General features: G+C 45.0%; 1 protein-coding gene across 1 annotated transcript in view; it reads right to left on the bottom strand.

Moving 5' to 3' along the window:
• Positions 1-15466: 15466 nt before the first annotated feature.
• The window catches only part of C6H10orf90 (chromosome 6 C10orf90 homolog), an 84465-nt gene continuing 75391 nt past the window's right edge, over positions 15467-24540 (bottom strand). The window contains exons 5-6 of the mRNA XM_040438255.1: positions 15820-15919; positions 15467-15547 (exon numbers count right to left, since the gene is read on the bottom strand). Of these exons, the coding sequence (XP_040294189.1) occupies positions 15509-15547; positions 15820-15919 (139 nt within the window). The 3' untranslated portion in view covers positions 15467-15508. The remainder of the gene's footprint in view (positions 15548-15819; positions 15920-24540) is intronic.

The following is a 24540-nucleotide window of genomic DNA, read 5'->3' on the forward strand; positions in this document are numbered from 1 at the left end:
GACCTTTGTCAAGATGAATCAGGCGTGGATCAGCCAGGATTTTTACCCACCAATGCCTGATGCATCAGACTAGATCAGGGGTGGCCAACCCATGGCTCTTGAGCCGCATGCGGCTCTTTGCTTCTTCAAGTGCGGCTCTAGCTGTGGAGCCGGGAAGCAGTCAGTCTGGCTCACTCTCCACCCCATGGTCAGATCTCTTTTCCTGATCGGACACCGTTGCTACTTTGCAGTTCCAGCACACTCTTCACTACGTCCTGATGCACACAGTGTGAGAACGTAGTATGTGGGGACACGCACTATGACCCGATGTTGTGCTCATCGGGTCACAGTGGAGAGCGTGTCAGACCTGTAGAGTAGCAGGTGCCCAAGCTGGAGCCCAGTGCCTAATCAGGAGAGGGAACAGATTTTTTTTTAAATGATAGAACTGAGCATGGGGGTCTGATCTAAGCAAGGGAGGTTCTGATCTGAGCATGGGGGGGTCCTGATCTGGGCAATTGGGGTTCTGATCTGAGAAATGGGGGTTTGATCTGAGCAATGGGGGTCTGATCTGAGCAATGGGGGTCTGATCTGAGCAATGGGGGTCAGATCTGAGCATGGGGGGGTCAGATCTGAGCATGGGGGTCAGATCAGAGCATGGGTGGGGGAGATCTGAGCATGGGGGGGAGGAGATTTAGGAGTTTGATCTGAGGTCTTATGAAAAATATATATTTTTTCTCTTATTTTTCTTTGTTAAAACCTAGGTGCATCTTGTAGGGAAAAAAATACAGTGACTGGTATGTAAATGTATAGCTTGTGGCTCCTGGTAGTCATACGTGTTTTTTTTTTTTTTGGGCTCTTTATGTCTGTAAGGTTGGCCACCCCTTGACTAGATCATCCATGGTGCCACACCAACACTTTGACAAAAGGGACCGGTTTCTTCTGGCTACCTACCTCAGATACTATTCTGATGCTGCCACCCGCCTGATGCCACACATCTGATGCCAAGTGCTCCTTCTTTCACCCACCATCTTCATCTGGTACTGGTATTGCCACCCACCTCCCCACTCTGTCAACGGTTCACTTTGTGGTCTCCTGATGCTGCTGCCACCTCACCACTTAGGTCTCCTGATGCTGCTGCCACCTCCACACTGTCATTGTACCGCCCTGTGGCCTTTTCCTGATGCTGCTGCTGCCGCAACCTCCACACTCTGTCATTGTGCCACTCTGTGGCCTCCTGATGCTGCTGCCTTCTCCACACTGTCATTGTACCACTCTGTGGCCTCCTCCTGATGCTGATGCTACCTCCTCACTCTGTCATTGTGCCACTCTGTGGCCTCCTGATGCTGCTGCCACCTCCAGACTCTGTCATTGGGCCACTCTGTGGTCTCCTCATGCTGCTTCCACCTCACCACTATGTCATAGGGCAACTCTTTGGACTTCTCATGCTGTTCCTACACTCCCCACTTCATGACTGGGCCACTATTTTGCCTTTCAGCGTGGCTTACATCATCATTTATTTGACCCTTCTTCTGATCTGTCAGAAGGAAGGAAAAATGAGATGCACAACAGATCCTGTCTACATAACAACTGTAAGGCCTGCATGACATGGTCCTTATTTTGCATCAGAATTGGCTTATGATTTGGTAGCCAAAAGCAGGAGTGGGTACAAAACACAGAAGACATGGAAATACACTCCTGTTTTTTTTGGCTTTAGCAATACTGATGGATTACTGATCAAATGCTGACCGAGTGAAGGCAGATGCTCACAGAGAGGATTCGTTTTTGGGGGTTATTGTTCTGACGGATCAAATAAATGACCTGTGCAGTGATTCTAAGAGCGACGCCTGTCATCTACATGTCATACTGACTCACAGTATTGTTTCACTACCATAGAAGACTCCCTATGCGTGTTACTGCAAGGCACAGTGTTCTACACCCCTATAAAGGCTCCCTGCAGCCAGGAAATAGCTGTTTTTAACGCGATTCGCCACTAATAAGTTCAGATCAAACCAATTTTTTTCAGAAAATTAGGCGAGCCGACCGAATCAAATTTTTTCGAAATTTGCTCATCTTTAGTGGTCATGCTTGCACACTATAAAAAAAATGTTCCAACCTCACTGGTGGCTGGGACCACACCCGAATGTGCACAGGCCCTTTTTCTATAGTGTGCAAGCACGGCCACCGCTGCTGGATTACTGGGTGGTCCTAACCTTTGGAAGTAAATAGTGCATAATGTGGAAAAATTATTCCAGCCAGCAAAAGAGGCAATGTTGATAATCACAATATATTAGTAAGTGGCTTGTATTAACTTTATCTACATGATAAATGACATTTGCTGAAGTGAGACAACCCTGCTCCCGGTCCATTGAATGGCGAAGATATGAACACCAACACACGCACAGAGTTTTTGACAATTTGATGACAGAGTAAGCAATTTTGGTCTGTGCATGTGTAACATCCCAGAGTATGTCACTAAACTCTGTTACCCAGCCTCATTATGTTAAGATGTGAATGTGTTAATATCTGATGTAATCTCAATGTGCATTGCCATGTATTTATCTGTATTTTATATATTTGCTGTAATTTCCATGTACACCAGCAGGTGGCAGCAGTATGTAGCAGATAGTATGTAGGAAAGTTAGTATACCTAGACTGGAATAGACCATTCCAGGCTAGCTCCCCCCATCTGAGGAGGAGTGGAATGTTCCCACTCTTACTTCAGAGGGAGGACAGAAGGTTCTAGCAGTGTACCAGCCACCCCCTGTTGGGGTAAGCTGTGTGAATAGGAGCTCCCAGAAACAGGGATCCCAACAAAGGATTCAGGCCTAACCTGAGGCCTAAAGCAACATTCCCAGCCTGAGTTACTTACCTCAGCTGGAGGACAAAGAAAGCAGCAACTGCAGAACTTCTAGATCTCCAGGACGAAACCACCATTCCCTGCGAGCAGTCCTGTAAGTACAGATTCCAGAACAAGGAGAAGATAAGTACCTCCATAGCTAGTCAGGCCCAAACCAAGCAGAACCCAAGACAGAGCAGAAGACAGATACCTGCCAGATCTATAGGCGTATGTTCAGATGCAGAATATATATATATATATATATATATATATATATATATATATATATATAATTCCTGCCACATATTGCCAATACCTGCTGGGACCCCTAGACTATTGCTGTAATATTGTATGGATCTAAAGCTGCATATAATAACCTCAAGTAAAGACAAGTTGGACCCTATCTTCTGTGTGGAATTCCATCATTCCTACATTACTCCTATTTACAGCACTCATTTTATTGCATGTGAGCCAGGATACAGGAGTCCAGCCGTACTACAGGTAGGAGACACCGTTGACATACACAGAGACACTATTCCCCCTCTGGCATTCCTCACCTAGTACATGTGCTCATAACATCTTAAAGGGCCCTGCTACAGTACCTGCGCAAGCTGCAATTGGCGTCACGAACTAAAAACTATTAATATTGCGTCAGTGTGCATCTGTCCCAATCCGGCTTACTGCATATTTTGGCGTCACGAACAGGTTCGGATTGAAATTGTGTGTCCATCCCTAGCAACAGAACCGCAACTAATTGTGCGCAAAAAAACGGACTTAAAAAAATCGCATGCTGCACAGTATAACAAAAAGGGCTGAAGATTGCACAAAAAACGCTTAAAAAGTGAATTGCTACTTACATTGCTGTGCCAAAGAAAGCGCTGCACGTGCGTTGCTGCACACAAAGTGCTAATTCGGCATTGTGAAGATTCGCCATATTCGTTCCAAGAAGGCGCAGCATCTTCAAGCTAAAAGACAAAGAAAGCTAGAAACGCCCTCCCAGGAGCGCGAAAATGAGGAATACGCCCCCCAGAAGCGGGAAAATGTGACTACACCCCCTCAGGGAAGTCGCAAAGATAGCGAATACGCCCCCTCAGGAGCAGGAAAAATCGAGCCTGCCCACCATGAACTTTCTATTGTGCACCGAGGTAATAAAGTCTCCACCCCTTGGGCTGCACCCTCAGAACCTACTATTTGCCAGGAGAAGGAGGAGGACAAGATGGCGTTTCCCCAGCCAAGATGGAATCAAATGGCCATCTGCGGAGAAGCTGTTTATGAGGAGCACCCACCGGAGATCCATGTCTCTCAAATAACGAGGAAAGGTGGGGCCTCAATATTCGCTACCATGCTGGAGGCTGTGGATTCCTCCCAGGCCAAGGCCGAAGCACCCCTCACCTTACCTAGCATTCCGGAGGAGACCGCCACTGAAGTCCCGGCTCCCGCTTCCAAAGACCCGAACCTGATCAGTTCCCGGAGGCCATGGATCCCTCCGCGCTGTCAAGTGCTCCAGCGGAAGGTGACGCACCTCTGAAGATGGACGTGGATGTCGTGCCTGCGCCCGCGGAGGACGTCGCTGATGTCGCCACTCCAGTCTGCAACCAGTCTGCAGCCCAGATGAAGATGATCCCTACGGAGGACATCCAGAAGGCACCGGAACCGGCCGCCCGGCCGCAACCACAGGTAGGAGCTGCCGCGCTCCCTGAGGCCCCGGCCCGGTCCGTGCCCATCCATCCGCCACGTTCCGAAACCCCAGCACCGACCATTAACCTTAGGCCTGCCACGCCACTACCGCCAAATGGTGCGGCGGAGGCGGCTGGAGATTCCACTCCGCCGCCCAGCTATGAGCAGCTCCGCAGCCTCAATCCAGAGGTTCCCCAGGAGATCACAGCCTTTGCCCAGACCGCATGGGAATATAAATCCGCGGTTGAAGAATGGGTAAAACAGGTCATAGACAACCCCCAGGCCGGCGACCCCAGGCTCACCCGCCGAACCGGAACCGTCCTGTGGTTCTCTGTGGAGCGTGGTGTTGGATTCGTGCGGGACAATCACTCTGGCACCGAATTGTTCGTAGGCTGCCGTTCAGTTAAAAGGCACTACTTTCCCCAGGCCCGGCATAATCTCTATTCAGGGGACCAGATTGAATTTACCCCCATGCGGTCCATGCAAGGACATTTTGCTACTGGAGTCACCTTGCTCCAGAAACCACTCTCTCCTGCCATCACCCCAGAGACCTGGCAGGAGGATCCAGGCTCTGTGGCCAGGACCAGATGCTTGCAAGAAACCCCAGATGGCCGCCTAATCTTCAGGGAACAGCCTCAACCGGAACCTGCACATCTCATTCCGGGTTTGTCACCGCCACCAACCCTGAGGGTCGGACAAATAAACAACAGCGTCCTGACCTTTAACCCCAAGGTACAGCCGTGTTTTATGCCTCCCTATACGCTCCCTTGGAAGCAGCCTGCACAATCTGTTCCAGCTCTCCCTGCACCCATGCAGCCAGTGGTTCTGCCAATCCCTGCACCGGCTGTGGATTCCGGTCTGCAACAGGCAACTGCTACCTTCTCCAGGCTGGCAGTGCAGCCAATACCTACCGTCACCGGTAGAGGCCGCTGGCGTGCTACCTTCAGCACCACTCTCAGCCACCAGCAGAGGCTAGAGCAACCTCTGATGAGGTTCAGTAGCTCTAGTAGCGATGAGGAGATGGATGCCTACGTCTAAGGTGTCCCCACTATAAAGAAAAAGTCAACAAATGACATTGTTATTGGGAGCCACGCCATGGACTGATAACCTGACGGGTGAGGAGGACCTGTTTGGCATGTTGTGTGCTATTTTAACCGTTTGTGTTTCAGGTTGCCATTGTTCTGTCCTCATCCAGATGGTCATGTCAGTTAGGACTCCCCCCATCAGCACTTAACCCCTTCAATTCCAAGTTGGAAGTTTTATCCCCTTTCTCAGGTTACCTGATAGCCTGCTGCTATTAACATTTTAACCCTTTGGATTACCATTGACTCTTTTGCCCTGTGGATTGCAAAGGAACTTTTATCAGATTCCAGAGGATTCTACAACTTCAAGCACTTCCAGGAGAAAGGACTCAAGTTATTGTTGAGCCTATCCCTTGCACTTATAAAATTTGCACTATTTTATGCAATGTGTTATTGCAACATAAAAGCTTGCACTTTATTCTCATATGCCATTGTAACCAGTTTACAAATGTTATGTAATGTTAAAGATATCCTGCCCATTGTGTGTATTCTCTCCTAGGTGCCGCAATGTGAACTTTATGCACTGTTCCAAATGATTGCACTTACCATTGCACTTAACAAAAATTATAGCAACTTACCTAAAGTGTGCCTTTTCACAGCTCTTGTTCTCTCCCCCTTATACGGACTGTCGATATACGGACGTTGTACACCAATGGCCTACACCCGGTGAAGTATACCCATAGGTACCCAGGGTAGGACCAAATGGTAAGTCCTGACAGGTCTATTTATACAGGTACCCCTGCTGCTTCGGGAATCGTTAGAAGCCCTAGGCTGCTCCTTCCCGCTTGTTAAATGTTCCGGATTGTTCCCATCCGGAGGTGTCTCATTTCCAGGAGCGCACGGCATTAAAGACCCTCCTCCTGTGACATTGCCAGAAGTGCACGGAGACGACGAATACCTCCCCTTCTGAGCCTTTTTGCCTAAGGTATGGTACTGTCACGGCGGACGTGCACAGTTAAACAGATAACACACCAACCAGGCTCTGGACGAGAGACAGGGGAAGGGTCACCTCCTAATTTATCCCTGACCTCTTTCCCTGCAATGCTCAGCCCACAGACAAATCTTGATGGTAGATTTGCTGTGTCCACCAGCCTATGCTAACAGAACCCTGAACTCCCTGAGATGGTGAAGTGGGGAGAAAGGAGCTGCCAGCTCGCACAGAACCTGGATGGGTAAGATGACATAAACAACCAAACAAGAAAAGACACTTATCTGCTGAGAGCAGGAACAAACAGCCAACCTCCCTTCCCAGCTTCCAAGACCACAATGATGAGTATAATCCGCTCAGAGCACTTTAGCTGAAGACTATTTAAACTAATGACTCCACCGAGTGCACCTGATGCGAGGCGGATCCAGAACAGCATCAAAACAAATACTAGACTCGTGCTGCAATCCTGGCTGACCTCCACACATCGTCAGAGTGGGGCATGACAGTACCCCCCTTTCTACGGGTGACCTCCGGACACCCTGGACCAACCTTATCCGGATGGGACCTATGAAAGGCCCTCACCAGACGGCTGGCGTAACCAGGTACTGGAGGGAACCCCACAGAACTCTTGAGTTGAGAATCCTGGAGATCTCGAACTCCAAGTTTCCCTCGACCAGAACAGGAGGGGGAGGCAATGGCGATGGTACCACCGGTTTAACATATTTTTTTAGTAAAGACTTGTGGAAGACATCGTGGATCCTCCAAGTCTGCGGCAGATCAAGTCGAAATGCCACAGGATTGATCACAGCAGAAATCTTATATGGACCAACAAATCTTGGACCCAGTTTCCAAGATGGCATTCTCAACTTGATATTCCTAGTAGACAACCACACTAAATCACCCACACACAGGTCCGGACCAGTCACACGTCTCCTGTCAGCCATTCGGTTATACCTCTCACCCATCCTCTCCAAATTCCCTTGAATCCCCCGCCAGATAGAGGATAAGGCAAAAGAGAATCTCTCCTCCTCTGGCATCCCGGAGGAACCAGACCCAGAAAAGGTACCAAACTGAGGATGGAAACCGTATGCGCCAAAAGATGGCGACTTACCCGTGGACTCCTGCCTACGGTTATTCAATGCAAATTCTGCTAAGGGCAAGAATGAGGACCAGTCCTCCTGATTCTCAGCCACAAATCACCTCAAGTAGGTCTCCAGGTTTTGATTGGTACACTCCGTCTGACCATTCGACTGTGGATGAAAAGCCGACGAGAAAGAAAGTTGAATGCTAAGTCGAGAGCAGAACGCCCTCCAAAACCTGGAGACAAACTGCGTGCCCCTATCAGAGACAATATCCGAAGGAATACCGTGCAATTTAACAATATTATCCACAAAAATCTGCGCAAGAGTCTTAGCGTTAAGCAGACTTGTTAGTGGTATAAAGTGAGCCATTTTACTGAAACGATCGACTACCACCAAAATCACTGTTCTCCCGGAGGAACTCGGTAGGTCCGTAATAAAGTCCATGGACAAATGTGTCCAAGGACGAGATGGAATAGACAATGGAAAAAGTGAACCAGGCAGTCGAGTATGAGCAACCTTAGACCGAGCGCAGGTTTCACAAGCTGCCACGTAATTCTCAATACTCTTACGCAAACCTGGCCACCAGAACCTCCGGGACACCAGATCACAGGTGGACTTACCACCAGGATGTCCAGCGAGAACAGTATCGTGATGTTCCTTGAACACCTTGTATCGTAGGCCCTCAGGAACAAACAACCTCCCTGGGGGACACGAACCAGGAGCCCCCTCCTGAGCTCCCAACACCTCCATCTCCAATTCAGGGTACAGAGCGGAGACCACCACTCCATCCGCCAAAATCGGCGCTGGATCTTCTGAATCACCTCCCCCAGGGAAGCTGCGAGACAAGGCATCTGCCTTGACGTTCTTGACCCGTGGGCGAAAGGTAACCCACGAAATTGAACCTGGTAAAAAACAATGACCATCTGGCCTGTCTAGGGTTCAGACGCTTGGCAGATTGCAGGTAAGCCAAATTCTTATGGTCTGTATACACAGTAATGGGGTGAGAAGCCCCCTCTAACCAGTGACGCCATTCTTCAAAGGCCAACTTGATCGCCAACAACTCCCTATCTCCAACATCATAATTCCTCTCAGCGACCGAGAGCTTCCTGGAGAAGAAGGCACACAGGACCCACTTGCCAGGAGAAGGACCCTGCGAAAGCACTGCCCCAACCCCCACCTCTGATGCATCAACCTCGACCACGAATGGCTGAGATACATCCGGCTGCACCAGAATGGGAGAAGACGCAAAACGCTCCTTAATAGCCGAAAAGGCCTGCAATGCCTCATCCGACCAGACAGAGACATCAGCGTCCTTCTTAGTCATATCAGTAAGAGGTTTGACTAGCGTGGAATAATTCAAAATACATTTTCTATAATAATTCGTAAACCCCAAAAATCGCATCAAAGCTTTCTGATTCTCCGGTCGGTCCCACTCCAGAACCACCCGGACCTTTTCGGGGTCCATACGAAAACCAGAATCAGAAAGCATGTATCCCGAAAATGGAAGCTCTTGCACCGCAAACAAACATTTCTCCAATTTGGCGTATAACTTATTCTCCCGCAGGATCGTCAAAACCTGTCTCACCTGATCCTGATGGGTCTTCAGATCAGGAGAATAAATTAAAATGTCATCAAGGTAGACTACTACGAACCTCCCCACCAAATGATGAAGAATATCATTGACGAATCGCTGAAATACCGCTGGCGCATTCGTCAACCCAAAAGGCATTACCAGGTTCTCAAAATGACCCTCGTGCGTATTGAAGGCCGTTTTCCACTCATCCCCCTCCTTGATCCTGATCAGATTGCATGCTCCTCTCAAATCCAACTTGGAGAACACCTTGGCTCCAACAATCTGATCAAAAAGATCAGAGATCAAAGGCAGGGGATATGGATCCCGGACTGTAATACGATTCAGCTCCCGGAAATCCAAACACGGTCTCAGTGATCCATCTTTCTTCTTCACGAAGAACAAACCTACAGCCACTGGAGACTTAGATGGTCTAATATGACCCTTTGCCAAACTCTTAGCGACATACTTTCGCATGACCTCTCTCTCAGGTTGAGAGAGGTTGTAGAGCCGAGACTTAGGCAACTTAGCCCCCGGAATGAGATTCACAGGACAATTATAGTCACGATGAGGGGGCAATTCCTAAGCCCCACCCTCCGCAAACACGTCCGAAAAATCTGAGAGATACTGAGGCAAGGCCGTAACGGACACTTCAGAAATAGATGTGACAAGACAATTATCCGAACAAAACTTGCTCCAACCAATGATTTGTCTCGCCTGCCAGTCTATAATTGGGTTATGTTTAGACAACCATGGCAACCCCAAAACTATTGGAGCTGGCAAATCCTTCATGACGAAACAGGAAATAATCTCAGCATGTGAATCACCCACCCTTAAATGAATATCATGAACAACATGAGTAAGGCTCCCTTGAGAAAAAAGGGAAGAATCAATGGCAAAAACACGAATTTCGTTCTCTAACGTGCAAATACTTAGTCCCAAACCCTCAAGAAACCGAAAGTCAATTAAATTTACCCCAGCACCACAATCAAGAAAAACATCAACAAACACATTTCGAGACTCTAGCGCCACCATAGCTGAAAGGAGAAAACGGGAACTGCAGGGAACTTGCATACCAGTCTGCTCTACCACACCATTCATACTACCAAATGTGAGGGAGGTTTTTCTTTCTTTTTCTTTTTTCTTTATCACTCTCCCCTGTGGTTCAACATACGGACAAGAAAAACAAAATGACCCCTCTTTCCACAAAAGAAACATAAATTGTGCGCTTTACGAAAGTCTCTACTATCCGAATGGAAAGATATCTGACCTAACTGCATGGGTTCCTCTCCTAGGCCAGAATAACAAGCAATATCTCCCTTACCCCTCTCTCTGATACGTCTATCCAAACGTATCGCCAAAGACATTGCATTTTCCAAAGTATCAGGGTATTCATGAAAAGCCAGAGCATCCTTCAACCTTTCAGATAACCCCTGACAAAACTGGCTACGTAACGCGGCGGCGTTCCACCCCGACTCAGTAGCCCACCTCCTAAACTCTGTGCAGTAAACCTCAGCAGTATGTTTACCCTGTAGTAAGTTACGTAATTTTGACTCTGCCATTGAAACTCGCTCTGGGTCATCGTAAATCAATCCCAGGGCTTTAAAAAATTCCTCCACCGACCGGAGAGCCAGAGAATCGGGCGGCAGGGAAAAAGACCAGGATTGCGCGTCCCCTTTCAGCAAAGACATGACGATACCCACCCTCTGATCCTCATTACCTGATGAAAATGGGCACAAACGAAAGTACAACTTACATAATTCCTTGAAACGGAAAAAATCATCAGTACCCCCTGCAAATTTCTCCAGAAGAGCGACTTTAGGATACCCAACAATTTGACCTGTACCTGAAGCCAACACCCTCTAACACTGTGTGACCGTACTACGTAGATCCGCAACCTCCAGGGACAAACCCTGCATGCGGTCAAACAGTGCTTCAATTGACGCCATCACATAAACACTGAGAAATGGCGGTCACAGTATGGCGGATTATAATGTCACGGCGGACGTGCACAGTTAAACAGATAACACACCAACCAGGCTCTGGACGAGAGACAGGGGAAGGGTCACCTCCTAATTTATCCCTGACCTCTTTCCCTGCAATGCTCAGCCCACAGACAAATCTTGATTGTAGATTTGCTGTGTCCACCAGCCTATGCTAACACAACCCGGAACTCCCTGAGATGGTGAAGTGGGGAAAAAGGAGCTGCCAGCTCGCACAGAACCTGGATGGGTAAGATGACATAAACAACCAAACAAGAAAAGACACTTATCTGCTGAGAGCAGGAACAAACAGCCAACCTCCCTTCCCAGCTTCCAAGACCACAATGATGAGTATAATCCGCTCAGAGCACTTTAGCTGGAGACTATTTAAACTAATGACTCCACCCAGTGCACCTGATGCGAGGCGGATCCAGCACAGCATCAAAACAAATACTAGACTCGTGCTGCAATCCTGGCTGACCTCCACACATCGTCAGAGTGGGGCATGACAGGTAGCTGAAGCCTTAGAGCCACAACTTAGCTTCCTCATAGACATCATAGTGATCGTGCAATAAGCCAAATTTCTTCAGGCTATGATTCAGGGAAGGGACAACAGGATAACGCCACCCTTCTATTTGCGGGCTTTGCATTTCACAATGGTGGGATTACGGAGTAAAGACACCCCCATGCTTTCTTTGATGTTTAAAGGATCCAGAACATACAAAGTCAGTCAGCGATGCATGCTTTGTGCAGTTATAGGTTCACTGGTTATACCAAGAGAAGGAAACTGTGTGTTGGACACCTTACTCTAGCGGGCAGGAACCTCGAGGAAACCGTTATATGTTTTGTCTATGTAATGTCTTATATGTAAATTCATGCAGCACGTTGTATTAATTAGGTACCCAGAGCTTATTCCTTTACCGCCTATCTTGCGCCGAGGACGGCTTCACTTAAAGTAAGCGGGTATGTAACATCCCAGAGTATGTCACTAAACTCTGTTACCCAGCCTCATTATGTTAAGATGTGAATGTGTTAATATCTGATGTAATCTCAATGTGTATTGCCATGTATTTATCTGTATTTTATATATTTGCTGTAATTTCCATGTACACCAGCAGGTGGCAGCAATATGTAGCAGATAGTATGTAGGAAAGTTAGTATACCTAGACTGGAATAGACCATTCCAGGCTAGCTCCCCACATCTGAGGAGGAGTGGAATGTTCCCACTCTTACTTCAGAGGGAGGACAGAAGGTTCTAGCAGTGTACCAGCCACCCCCTGTTGGGGTAGGCTGTGTGAATAGGAGCTCCCAGAAACAGGGATCCCAACAAAGTATTCAGGCCTAACCTGAGGCCTAAAACAACATTCCCAGCCTGAGTTCCTTACCTCAGCTGGAGGACAAAGAAAGCAGCAACTGCAGAACTTCTAGATCTCCAGGACGAAACCACCATTCCCTGCGAGCAGTCCTGTAAGTACAGATTCCAGAACAAGGAGAAGATAAGTACCTCCATAGCTAGTCAGGCCCAAACCAATCAGAACCCAAGACAGAGCAGAAGACAGATACCTGCCAGATCTATAGGCGTATGTTCAGATGCAGAATATATATATATATATATATATATATATATATATAATTCCTGCCACATATTGCCAATACCTGCTGGGACCCCTAGACTATTGCTGTAATATTGTATGGATCTAAAGCTGCATATAATAACATCAAGTAAAGACAAGTTGGACCCTATCTTCTGTGTGGAATTCCATCATTCCTACATTACTCCAATTTACAGCACTCATTTTATTGCATGTGAGCCAGGATAGAGGAGTCCAGCCGTACTACAGGTAGGAGACACCGTTGACATACACAGAGACACTATTCCCCCTCTGGCATTCCTCACCTAGTACGTGTGCTCATACCATCTTAAAGGGCCCTGCTACAGTACCTGCGCAAGCTGCAATTGGCGTCACGAACTAAAAACTATTAATATTGCGCCAGTGTGCATCTGTCCCAATCCGGCTTACTGCACATGCTTTGTCCAGATCTCACTTCCAGGTCATGGGGACTCTTGTGTGCATAGACTAAAATTGATTTACTCTGCTTTTGAAAGAGGAAACACTCTAGTTTTCATCTGTTCTTTGCAAGTGCCAGCTTGTGGATGACGTTGAAGACATCAACCACATCTATTAATGGACCAGGGACAGGCTTAGAGAAGATTAACCAGGACACTTAGCCTATCTGGACATGCCCAGTGGACACTTGAGCTTATAGTTGGAACTTTTTCAAAGTAACTGTGGGTAACTTCTGCTGACAGGTTCCCATTAAAGGGTTTCTACCACCACATTTTGACTTAATTAGCTGTCAGACACTAGCGATCTGCTAGTGTCTGCTCTACCTAACCATGCTATTGTAATTCCTTTCTCTGCAGCGGTTACCCTAAAAAATTTAGTTTTATTGGTATGTAAATGAGCCTCTAGGTGCTATGGGGGCGTCTTTTCAGCACCTAGAGGCTCCGTCCACTCACCATGTCTGCCGCCCAGCTCGCTCCAGCCCGCCCCTCTCCTCTAGATTGACAGCCTACTCGTGCCTGCGCCGTGTGCTTCTGTATTCGGCGTAGGCGCAGTGACTGTCTCCCTGCGCCGGCATCTTCACTGCGCCTGCGCCGATTACGGCGCAGGGAGCAGTCCAACAGTCACTGCGCCTGCGCCGAATACAGACTTTTTTTAGGGTAACCGCTGCAGAGAAAGGAATTACAATAGAATGGTTAGGTAGAGCAGACACTAGCAGATCGCTAGTGTCTGACAGCTAATTAGGTCAAAATGTGGTGGTAGAAACCATATCGATTGGTATAACATTTTTTGCATAGATCAGTAGTACCTGTGAATAAAGTTGGACAAGGAAATTTTGTAACGGGAATGTTGCATATTCTCTACCTTCAGCAGCCCATTGTTCCATCTCCCTGCCTGCAGGCTCCATATAGTTGTTCTGAAATCTCCTTAATCTCCAAAATAGCACCAAAAGAAGAAACAAAGTATGGTGGGGGTGCAGCTGCAGTATCTCTCTCTCAATTTATGTGTGAGACTGCATGCTGTGAGAGGGGAGGGGGAGCTGCAATAATTATCTGATTGGCTCAGAGATCATAACTATACAAGGAAGAGACCAAGTCAGCAAGTATAAGGAAGATATGCATTTACAAAAATCAGGAAAGGGAAGGGAAAAGACCCAGAACATACAATATTTGACTGGTCCACATCTCATTTTTTATTTTTATTTTTTAAAATGCTTTGAAAATATCATAGTTTCATTTATTATAGCTGAGGCATGGTTTCTACATTGTGAGATTTAACTCTTCATTCATAATTCCATGCAAAATATACATTCCCAAATATCATATCTAAAGTTATCTGGAAGCTGAAGTTCAGATAAAGTCTATGAAGTCCATTGTCACCGAGGGTCCCAGCATCTACTATTTGGGTTGCAGTTGTTCTAATTATACGTTTTAATTTAGAAGATTGTTTCTATATAATTGAGCATGATGTGTAATATCAGAAGATGGACCCTCTCTTCTGTGTGTGGCTCTGTCTAAACCATAATGAAAGACAATTAAAGTGAGTTTCCACGTTTTATCATCTTGATGTTTATAAAGTCAAACTTCTGAGCTGAATAGTTTTTGAATATACATTATTTCCTCATGGAGCCCCAATTCCTATGGCTTCAGCCACCACTAGACGGCGCCAAAGTGTTTATTGATTAAATAATAACACAACATGCAGTGAGCTCCCTCTAGTGGTGGCTGCTGCCAGCTGGAATCTCATCATTTAATCCTACAGTATGTCAATAAATGGTATTTTGGAGTTTTATATCAGAAAAATGTAACGCTGACCACCATAAACTTAAATTTAGGAATTGTTGGTCAAGTTTGGACATTTTCTTTAAATATATGTAAAATAAAATATTATTCTGTAAAATGACTAACTATAAGTTAAGCAACATAAGCCTTGAGATAAAATAATGTCTGGCATTGCAGAGATACATATTCACATTGTAGTTTAAGGAGGCAACATTTAATTTCCATTGTATAGGCTGTAATATTTCTAATCTAATATAAAATGTATGCATTATTATAAGGGTACTTACAGATTAGAAAAAAAAAGTTTTTTTCTACAATCAGCACCACTCTTGTCTACTCGCAAGTCTGGTACTGCAGCTAATTCCTATTGATTTAAATGAGAATGAGCTGCAATACCAGGCACATCCTATGGACAAGAGCAGCGCTGTTTAAAAAAAAAAAAGAAGCTAAATACAGCCCCTATAATGATATGATAAGGATATGATCAGAATAAACAGACTTTCAGTAACGTTTCATGGAGACAAATCAGTCCAAGCTTCTTTGGAGGATTTGATCCAGGATTTTCTAGGAGAAAATAAAAAACAAATTGTCAGATCTTAAAGCGTTTTTTTTCGAATGCTCATATTGATGACCTACCTTTTAGGATAGGTCATCAATATAAGATTGGCGGGGGTCTGACTCCTGACACCCCCACCAATCAGCTGTATCAGAAGTCAGCGGCGCTCAGTGAGCGCTTAGACCTCTTCGTAGGCCAAGTGACGTCACGTTCATCGGTCACATGACCTAGGCGCAGCGCAGTCCCATTCCAGTGAGTCATCATTGGGCCTTGGTTTTACCTTTTTGAAAAGCTGGACTCGGACTCTGTTGCTCTGTGTTATTATTCTCTTCTCTTCCTCTTCTTTCTTCCTCTTTACTTCAGGCAAACTGTTATATATTCTGCAACATATTACAGAGACGCAATGTAATCCGAACTCTCAGGTAACGCTGCCATAAGCTTGAGATAAAGTCGTCATACACTGCAAGGTTAGGTCCGATTATTAACATGCCACATGTAATAAGACCCATGGCCTTAAAAATCTATTTAGACTAAGGGGTGCACACTTACCTTATGTTCACCATATAGAACAGCATGCATCACTTATGTATCCCAATCGCACTTTTTTGGGTTGTATGCAATTTAAAAAGGCTGCATTTGGAATTACAGGTCAAGTCAGGGTAAGGCCTCATGCACACGAACGTTGTTTTGGTCCGCATCCGAGCCGCCGTTTTTGAGGCTTGGATGCGGACCCATTCACTTCAATGTGGCCGCAAAAGATGCGGACAGCACTCTCCGTGTGCTGTCCGCATCCGTTGCTCCTTTCCGTGGTCCGCAAAAAAAATATAACCTGTCCTATTCTTGTCCGGTTTGCAGACAAGAATAGGCAGTTATATTATTGGCTGTCCATGCCGTTCTGCAAATTGCGGAACGCACACGGACGCCATCCGTGTTTTGCGGATCCACAGTTTGCGGACCGCAAAACACACAACGATCGTGTGCAGGAGGTCTTACTGCACACGGGTGCAGTTTGACAATTCTGTATGGATTTTCATGTGGATTTCTGTGCGTTTCTGCACCAAAAACTGCATGTGTCAGGCTACTTTCACACCTGCGCTTTCCCTATCCGCTATTGAGATCTGTCATAGGGTCTCAATACCGGAGGAAAACGCTTCCATTTTCTCCCCGTTCATTGTCAATGGGGACAAAACTGAACAGAACGGAGTGCTCCAAAATGCATTCCGTTCCGTTTCATTGCGTTCCCATGCAAGCAGCGTTTTTGAATGCGTCATGGGATACTGATCAAGACGTCACAAAATCCATTGTAAGTCAATGAGCGCAGGATCGATTTTTTTTTTGTGTTCGAAAAAACGGATCCATCAACGTTGACTTACATTGTGTTTCATGACGGATCCGTTTTATTCGGACACAAAAAAAAAGGATCCTGCACTCATTGACTTACAATGGATTTAGTGAGGGATCCGTCTTGTTCATTTGGGATATAATACAACCGGATCAGACAGTTGTATTATATACCTGATGCGTTTTTGCTGAACCCATGACAGATCCAGCAAAAACGCAGATGTGAACGTAGCCTCACTTGTGTTTTTTGGTTGCATATTTGATACACAAACATAGAAGAGGATACTTTACGGTAAGAGCAGTGAGACTATGGAACTCTCTGCCTGAGGAGGTGGTGATGGTGAGTTCACTAAAAGAGTTCAAGAGGGGCCTGGATGTATTTCTGGAGTGTAATAATATTACAGGCTATAGTTACTAGAGAAGGGTCGTTCATCCAGGGGTTATTCTGATGCCTGATTGGAGTCGGGAAGGAATTTTTTTCCCCTAAAGTGGGGAAAATGGCTTCTACCTCACAGGGTCTTTTTTTGCCTTCCTTTGGATCAACTTGCAGGATAACAGACCGAATTGGAAAGACAGATGTCTTTTTTTCAGCCTTATAAATTATGTCACTATGTAATACTACTACAGTGTAGCATTTGTATAGTTTTTCTTGTGTTCTAATAATGAAAAAAAGTTTTTTTTTCTTTTCATCGTCATATTCTGACACCCATAACTTTTTTATAGTTATGTGTACGGAGCTATGTGAGGGCGCTTTTTTGTGCGATTATCTGTAGTTTTTATTGATACCATTTTGGAGTGTGTATGACTTTTTGATCACTTTTTATTACATTTTTTTAAGAGAGGAAGTGATGAAAAAATGGCAAATCGGCCATGTTGATTCTTATCCATTATGCCATTCCCTGTATGAAATACGTTCTTTATATTTTAATGGTACAGGTGTTTTCAGAGGTGGCAATTCCTATGATGTTTATTAATTTATTTTTATTCATTTTGATTTTGGGGAAATGGGGTGATATCAATTGTTTTATTTTTTATATTGATATTTTATAGTTTTTTAAAAACATTTTAACTTTTTTACATTTATTTAGGCCTCCAAGTGGACCGCAAAATGCATCATAAGATTGCACGTATAAAGTAATGTAATTTTATCCATTACCATATACCGTGCAAAAATCGAATTGTAATATACAAGTAATAAGCCTAGAAGCCTAGCACAGGTTCTGGCTTCTTACTTTAATGGAACGTTTTCCGTAATCTCAGCCCACGGGAGGTGTCCATGGTTTGTCGCCTCTAATATGCTGTGGTCACATATCACCACTGCATGTAAGCTGTTTAATGTCTGCGGTCGGCATTACATCCAATTGCGGACATTAGCCCCAGGTGTCTGCTATGTGAAACAGCAGGCAACCAGTTATTCTGGCGCCCACTCTGCTCCAGAGCAGGTGCCGTCTTTAAAGTACTATAACATCACATGTCGTTAAGGGTTTTTCTCATCTAGACAACTTTCCATATGCCATGTTTGAGGGCATAAGGAAATTAGTGTAAAAAAAAAATTCCTTATCCATTACTTGACTTGATTCTTTATCGTGCCAATGTAGCAAAGCACCCCTGAAGGAAAAGACGGTGTGCATCTTAGAAGGTCTACAACCCTTAACCCCTTAAGGACCGGGCTCATTTTCACCTTAAGGACCAGGCCATTTTTTGGAAATCTGACCAGTGTCACTTTAAGTGCTAATAACTTTAAAACGCTTTGACTTATCCAGGCCATTCTAAGATTGTTTTTTCGTCACATATTGTACTTCATGACACTGGTAAAATGAAGTCAAAAAAATTATTTTTTTTGCACAAAAAAATACCTAATTTACCAAAAATTTGGAAAAATTTGCAAATTTCAAAGTTTCAGTTTCTCTACTTCTGTAATACATAGTAATACCCCAAAAAATTGTGATGACTTTACATTCCCCATATGTCTACTTCATGCTTGAATTGTTTTGGGAATGATATTTTATTTTTTGGGGATGTTATAAGGCTTAGAAGTTTAGAAGCAAATCTTGAAATTTTTCCGAAATTTACAAAAACTCAATTTTTAGGGACCAGTTCAGGTTTGAAGTCACTTTGCGAGGCTTACATAATAGAAACCACCCAAAAATGACCCCATCTAAGAAACTACACCCCTCAAGGTATTCAAAACTGATTTTGCATACATTGTTAACCCTTTAGGTGTTGCACAAGAGTTATTGGCAAATGGGGAGGAAATTTGAGAATTTGATTTTTTTGTCTAATTTTTCATTTTAACCCATTTTTTCCACTAACAAAGCAAGGGTTAACAGCCAAACAAGACTGTATCTTTATTGCCCTGACTCTGCTGTTTACAGAAACACCCAATATGTGGCCGTAAACTACTGTACGGCCTCACAGCGGGGCGTAGAGTGAAAGGTGCGCCGTTTGGTTTTTGGAAGGCTGATTTTTATGGACTGGTTTATTTACACCATGTCCCATTTGAAGCCCCCTGATGCACCCCTAGAGGAGAAACTCCCTAAAAGTGACCGCATCTAAGAAACTACACCCCTCAAGGTATTCAAAACTGATTTTGCATACATTGTTAACCCTTTAGGTGTTGCACAAGAGTTATTGGCAAATGGAGATGAAATTTGAGAATTTCATTTTTTTGCCTAATTTTCAATTTTAACCCATTTTTTTCACTAACAAAGCAAGGGTTAACAGCCAAACAAAACTGTATCTTTATTGCCCTGACTCTGCTGTTCACAGAAACACCCCATATGTGGCCGTAAACTACTGTACGGCCACACAGCGGGGCGTAGAGTGAAAGGTGCGCCGACTGTTTTTTTGACACCATGTCCCATTTGAAGCCCCCCTGATGCACCCCTAGAGTAGAAACTCCATAAAAGTGACCCCATCTAAGAAACTACACCCCTCAAGGTATTCAAAACTGATTTTACAAACTTTGTTAACCCTTTAGGTGTTGCACAAGATTTAATGGAAAATAGAGACACAATTTCAAAATTTCACATTTTTGGCAGATTTTCCATTTTAATATTTTTTTTCCAGTTACAAAGCAAGGGTTAACAGCCAAACAAAACTCATTATTTATGGCCCTGATTCTGTAGTTTACAGAAACACCCCATATGTGGTCGTAAACCGCTGTACGGGCACACGGCAGGGCGCAGAAGGAAAGGAATGCCATACGGTTTTTGGAAGGCAGGTTTTGCTGGACTGTTTTTTTGACACCATGTCCCATTTGAAGCCCCCCTGATGCACCCCTAGAGTAGAAACTCCAGAAAAGTGACCCCATTTTAGAAACTACGGGATAGGGTGGCAGTATTGTTGGTACTAGTTTAGGGTACATATGATTTTTGGTTGCTCTATATTACACTTTTTGTGCGGCAAGGTAACAAGAATTAGCTTTTTTGGCACCGTTTTTTTTTTTTGTTATTTACAACATTCATCTGACAGGTTAGATCATGTGGTAATTTCATAGAGCAGGTTGTCACGGACGCGGCGATACCTAATATGTATTACATTTTTTTAATTTATGCAAGTTTTACCCAATGATTTCATTTTTAAAACAAAAAAAAGTTTTAGTGTCTCCATAGTCTAAGAGTCATAGTTTTTTCAGTTTTTGGGCGATTATCTTAAGTAGGGTCTCATTTTTTGCGGGAGGAGATGACGGTTTGATTGGCACTATTTTGGGGTGCATATGACTTTTTGATCGCTTGCTATTACACTTTTTGTGATGTAAGATGACAAAAAATTGCTTTTTTTACACAGTTTTTTTTTTTTTTTTTTTACGGTGGTCACCTGAGGGGTTAGGTCATGTGATATTTTTATAGAGTCGGTCGATACGGACGCGGCAATACCTAATATGTATACTTTTTTTTTATTTATGTAAGTTTTACACAATGATTTCATTTTTGAAACAAAAAAAATTATGTTTTAGTGTCTCCATAGTCTAAGAGCCATAGTTTTTTCAGTTTTTGGGTGATTATCTTAAGTAGGGTCTCATTTTTTGCGGGATGAGATGACGGTTTGATTGCTACAATTTTGGCGTACATGCGACTTTTTTGATCACTTTTATTACCTTTTTTTGGGAAGTAAGGTGAGCAAAATTTCAATTTCATCATAGTTTTTTATTTTTTATTTTTATGGCGTTCACCGTTCGGGTAAAGTAACATGACCGTTTTATAGATCAGGTCGTTACGGACGCGGCGATACCAAACATGTGTAGGGAATGTTATTTTTTTAATTTTTAATCAGTGATAAATGTGTTTTTTGATTTTTACTTTTTTTTCACTTTTTTTCACTTTTTTTTTTACCCAGATCCACTTGGTTCTTGAAGATCCAGTGGGTCTGATGTCTGTATAATACAGTACAGTACAATATATATTGTTCTGTACTGTATTTTACTTACACTGAACAGATCTATGCTTTCAGCACAGATCTGTTCAGCACCATGGACAGCAGGACGCCTGAAAGGCGTCCTGTTGCCATGGGAACCTTCCCCGTCTGCTCAGAACTGCGCAGACGGGGAAGGGTAAGGATGGGATCTGGCGGGGGGCTGTCTGGGAGCTCTCTCCCTCTCCATCGGGGGGCTGCAAAGGCACAGCAGCCCCCCGATCGGAGAGGGAGGGAGCTCCCTCTTACTGTTAACTTTTTCCATACAGCGGTCCGTACGGACCGCTGTATGGAAAGGGTTAAACGGCTGACATCGCATCACCGATGTCAGCCGTTTATACCAGGGTGCCAGCAATGTGCTGGCACCCTGGTATACCCACTCTACACCAACGATTATTCAATGGGAGGCGGGCGGGGGATCGCGATCCCGCCTGCCGCACCGCCCGCCTCCCGCACCGCCCCCACCGCCCGCAACACCCCCCTGCACCTCCCACCGGGCTAAAATCATTCAGAGGTGCAGGGGGGGGTGATAAAAATATATTTTCGGCACACTAAAGTTTCTGATCGCCGCGGTCAGGGACCGCAGCGATCAGAAACAGCAGAAAGCGCAACAAACCGCAGGTCTGAATTGACCTGCGGTTTGTTGCGATCGCGGACATGGGGGGGTCACGGGACCCCCCCGCGCATTTAGCCGAGGTGCCTGCTCAATGATTTGAGCAGGCACCTTGTTCCGATCACAGCCGGCCGGGCGGCAGTGATCGGAACAACACATGACGTACCGGTACGTCATGTGTCCTTAAGGACTCGGGAAACATGCCGTACCCATACGTCATGTGTCCTTAAGGGGTTAAGGCTGTGCACATCTTTGGCAGAAAGTCTTTGCTGTGGAGAGGGAATACTGCTAAAGCATCCCCCATTCTTTGACATGCATTGGCCACCCGTATCTAAATTTCTGCACCCCTCAGTCCAGGAACTGCAGAAGGAATTACTAAGAGCCTAATTGCATGCCTGTGGTTCTGCTGAGAGACTGTAAAGTGTTCTTTAGAGAGAGAGAGAGAGAGAGAGAGGGGGGGGGCAAGGGAGTACTACAACTACCATGACTGTTGCTTTTCCACTGTTATTCAGAGAATATTACACTGTGATATATGCTTTGGAACAGTACCTTTGATGCTGTATGAACCACTGCTCTTATCATGAACTCAGTAAAGAGAGACTTTATTTATTGTCTCCTCCATTCGCTGACCTCTGAACAAAGATACCACAACTACCACCAGGCAGGAGCCCCAATACCAGGGAGTGCCCCGAAGGAACAGAGGATGCACCCCCCAGGGTGGAGATTGCCACCGTGAACTGACAGCACAACTACCATCATAGCCACTACCACTTCTCCCATCCTTCACTCCTCTCCCAGGTTGCTACAAAAGCTCTAAACCATTCTTGTCAATAGATATGATAGGGTGTGATATAGGGCACTGGAATCACAGGCAGGAAGCTTTTCAACGTCTTTGTACGCCCTGGTTAGCACAAGATTTAAACAATAGTGTTTGGCTGGTCATAAAAATATCATAGAGAAGACAAATGATCAGCAGAAAAATCCCCCAAGCCTATCCCAGACTTATTAGCTTGACATGGCCGTAACATAACGGAGAAGTCACTTCAGGTAAAATGTGTCTGCTCATTTGAAAAATTGCTTCTCTTCCTGCAATATATAAAAAGACAATCAACCAATTCTTCTCCCGGGTCAACATAACCCCTCTCAATCTTTTAGTGAAGCTGTGGAACAAAGAGACATATTTTATCTCTGTTGGGCTAGAAATGGAAAGTTTCAGTTCCTACAGATGTAAGAACCAATTGACTGTAACAAATCTACATTCAACATTGCGGATTCATGTCTATATAGCTACACTAGAAGGAATGGCTTTGGAGCTGGATTTAGCTATAGGCAAACTGGGCCTGTGCCTCTGGACATCCCGGGAGGGAGCAACACCAAATAAAGGTGCTATAAAATCTGTGCCTACAGTATCCTGAGATGTAGATCCTTTATAGATGTGAATTCGAAAGTCATGGTAGGGGAGCATTCACATTGGGGAACCCTTTTAAAGTATGTGGGAACTGATATAATTCAGGTCAAGTCTGACAAACAGAGAATATTTCGTGTTGTCTACTATGGACAATATCTTTTTGATTGAAATTTTGATTCAGTATTTCAATGTAAAAAGCTGTTTATCTGCTGACAGGACTTAAACAGAAAGCCAGTGAATCCCACTTCTCACGCTCACACAAGCAGAAAGCATTTGAGTCCTGCTTCCCCAGCCCACTCATAGAGAAAGCCCGTGAGTCCTGCTTCCTCTGCCCCTCAGAGAAAGTGAGTCCTGCTTCCCCATCTGCTCATAGAGAAAGAAAAGAGTCCTGCTTTTCCCATCTACATATAGAGAAAGCCTGTGAGTCATGCTTCCCACACCAACACAAACAGAAAGCCTGTGAGTCCTGCTTCCCCCATCTGCACATAGAGAAAGCCTGTGAGTCTCATTTGCCTTTTCCACTCATAGGCCTCTTTCAGACGGGCGTTGCAGGAAAAGGTGCGGGTGCATTGCGGGAACACGCGCAATTTTTCTGCGCGAGTGCAAAACATTGTAATGCGTTTTGCACTCGCGTGAGAAAAATCGCGCATGTTTGGTACCCAAACCCGAACTTCTTCACAGAAGTTCGGGCTTGGGATCGGGGTTGTGTAGATTGTATTATTTTCCCTTATAACATGGTTATAAGGGAAAATAATAGCATTCTGAATACAGAATGCATAGTACAATAGGGCTGGAGGGGTTAAAAAAAAATAATAATAATTTAACTCACCTTAGTCCACTTGATCGCGCTGCCCGGCATCTCCTTCTGTCTCCTTTGCTGAACAGGACCTGTGGTGACGTCACTCCGGTCATCACATGATCCATCACATGATCCATCACCATGGTAAAAGATCATGTGATAACCGGAGTGACGTCACCACAGGTCCTGTTCAGCAAAGGAGACAGAAGGAGATACCAGGCAGCGCGATCAAGTGGACTAAGGTGAGTTAAATAATTTTTAAAAATTTTTTAACCCCTCCAGCGCTATTGTACTATGCATTCTGTATTCAGAATGCTATTATTTTCCCTTATAACCATGTTATAAGGGAAAATAATAATGATTGGGTCTCCATCCCGATGGTCTCCTAGCAACCGTGCGTGAAAATCGCACCGCATCCGCACTTGCT

Source organism: Bufo bufo, chromosome 6 (genome assembly GCF_905171765.1).
Source record: "Bufo bufo chromosome 6, aBufBuf1.1, whole genome shotgun sequence".
NCBI lineage: Eukaryota > Metazoa > Chordata > Amphibia > Anura > Bufonidae > Bufo > Bufo bufo.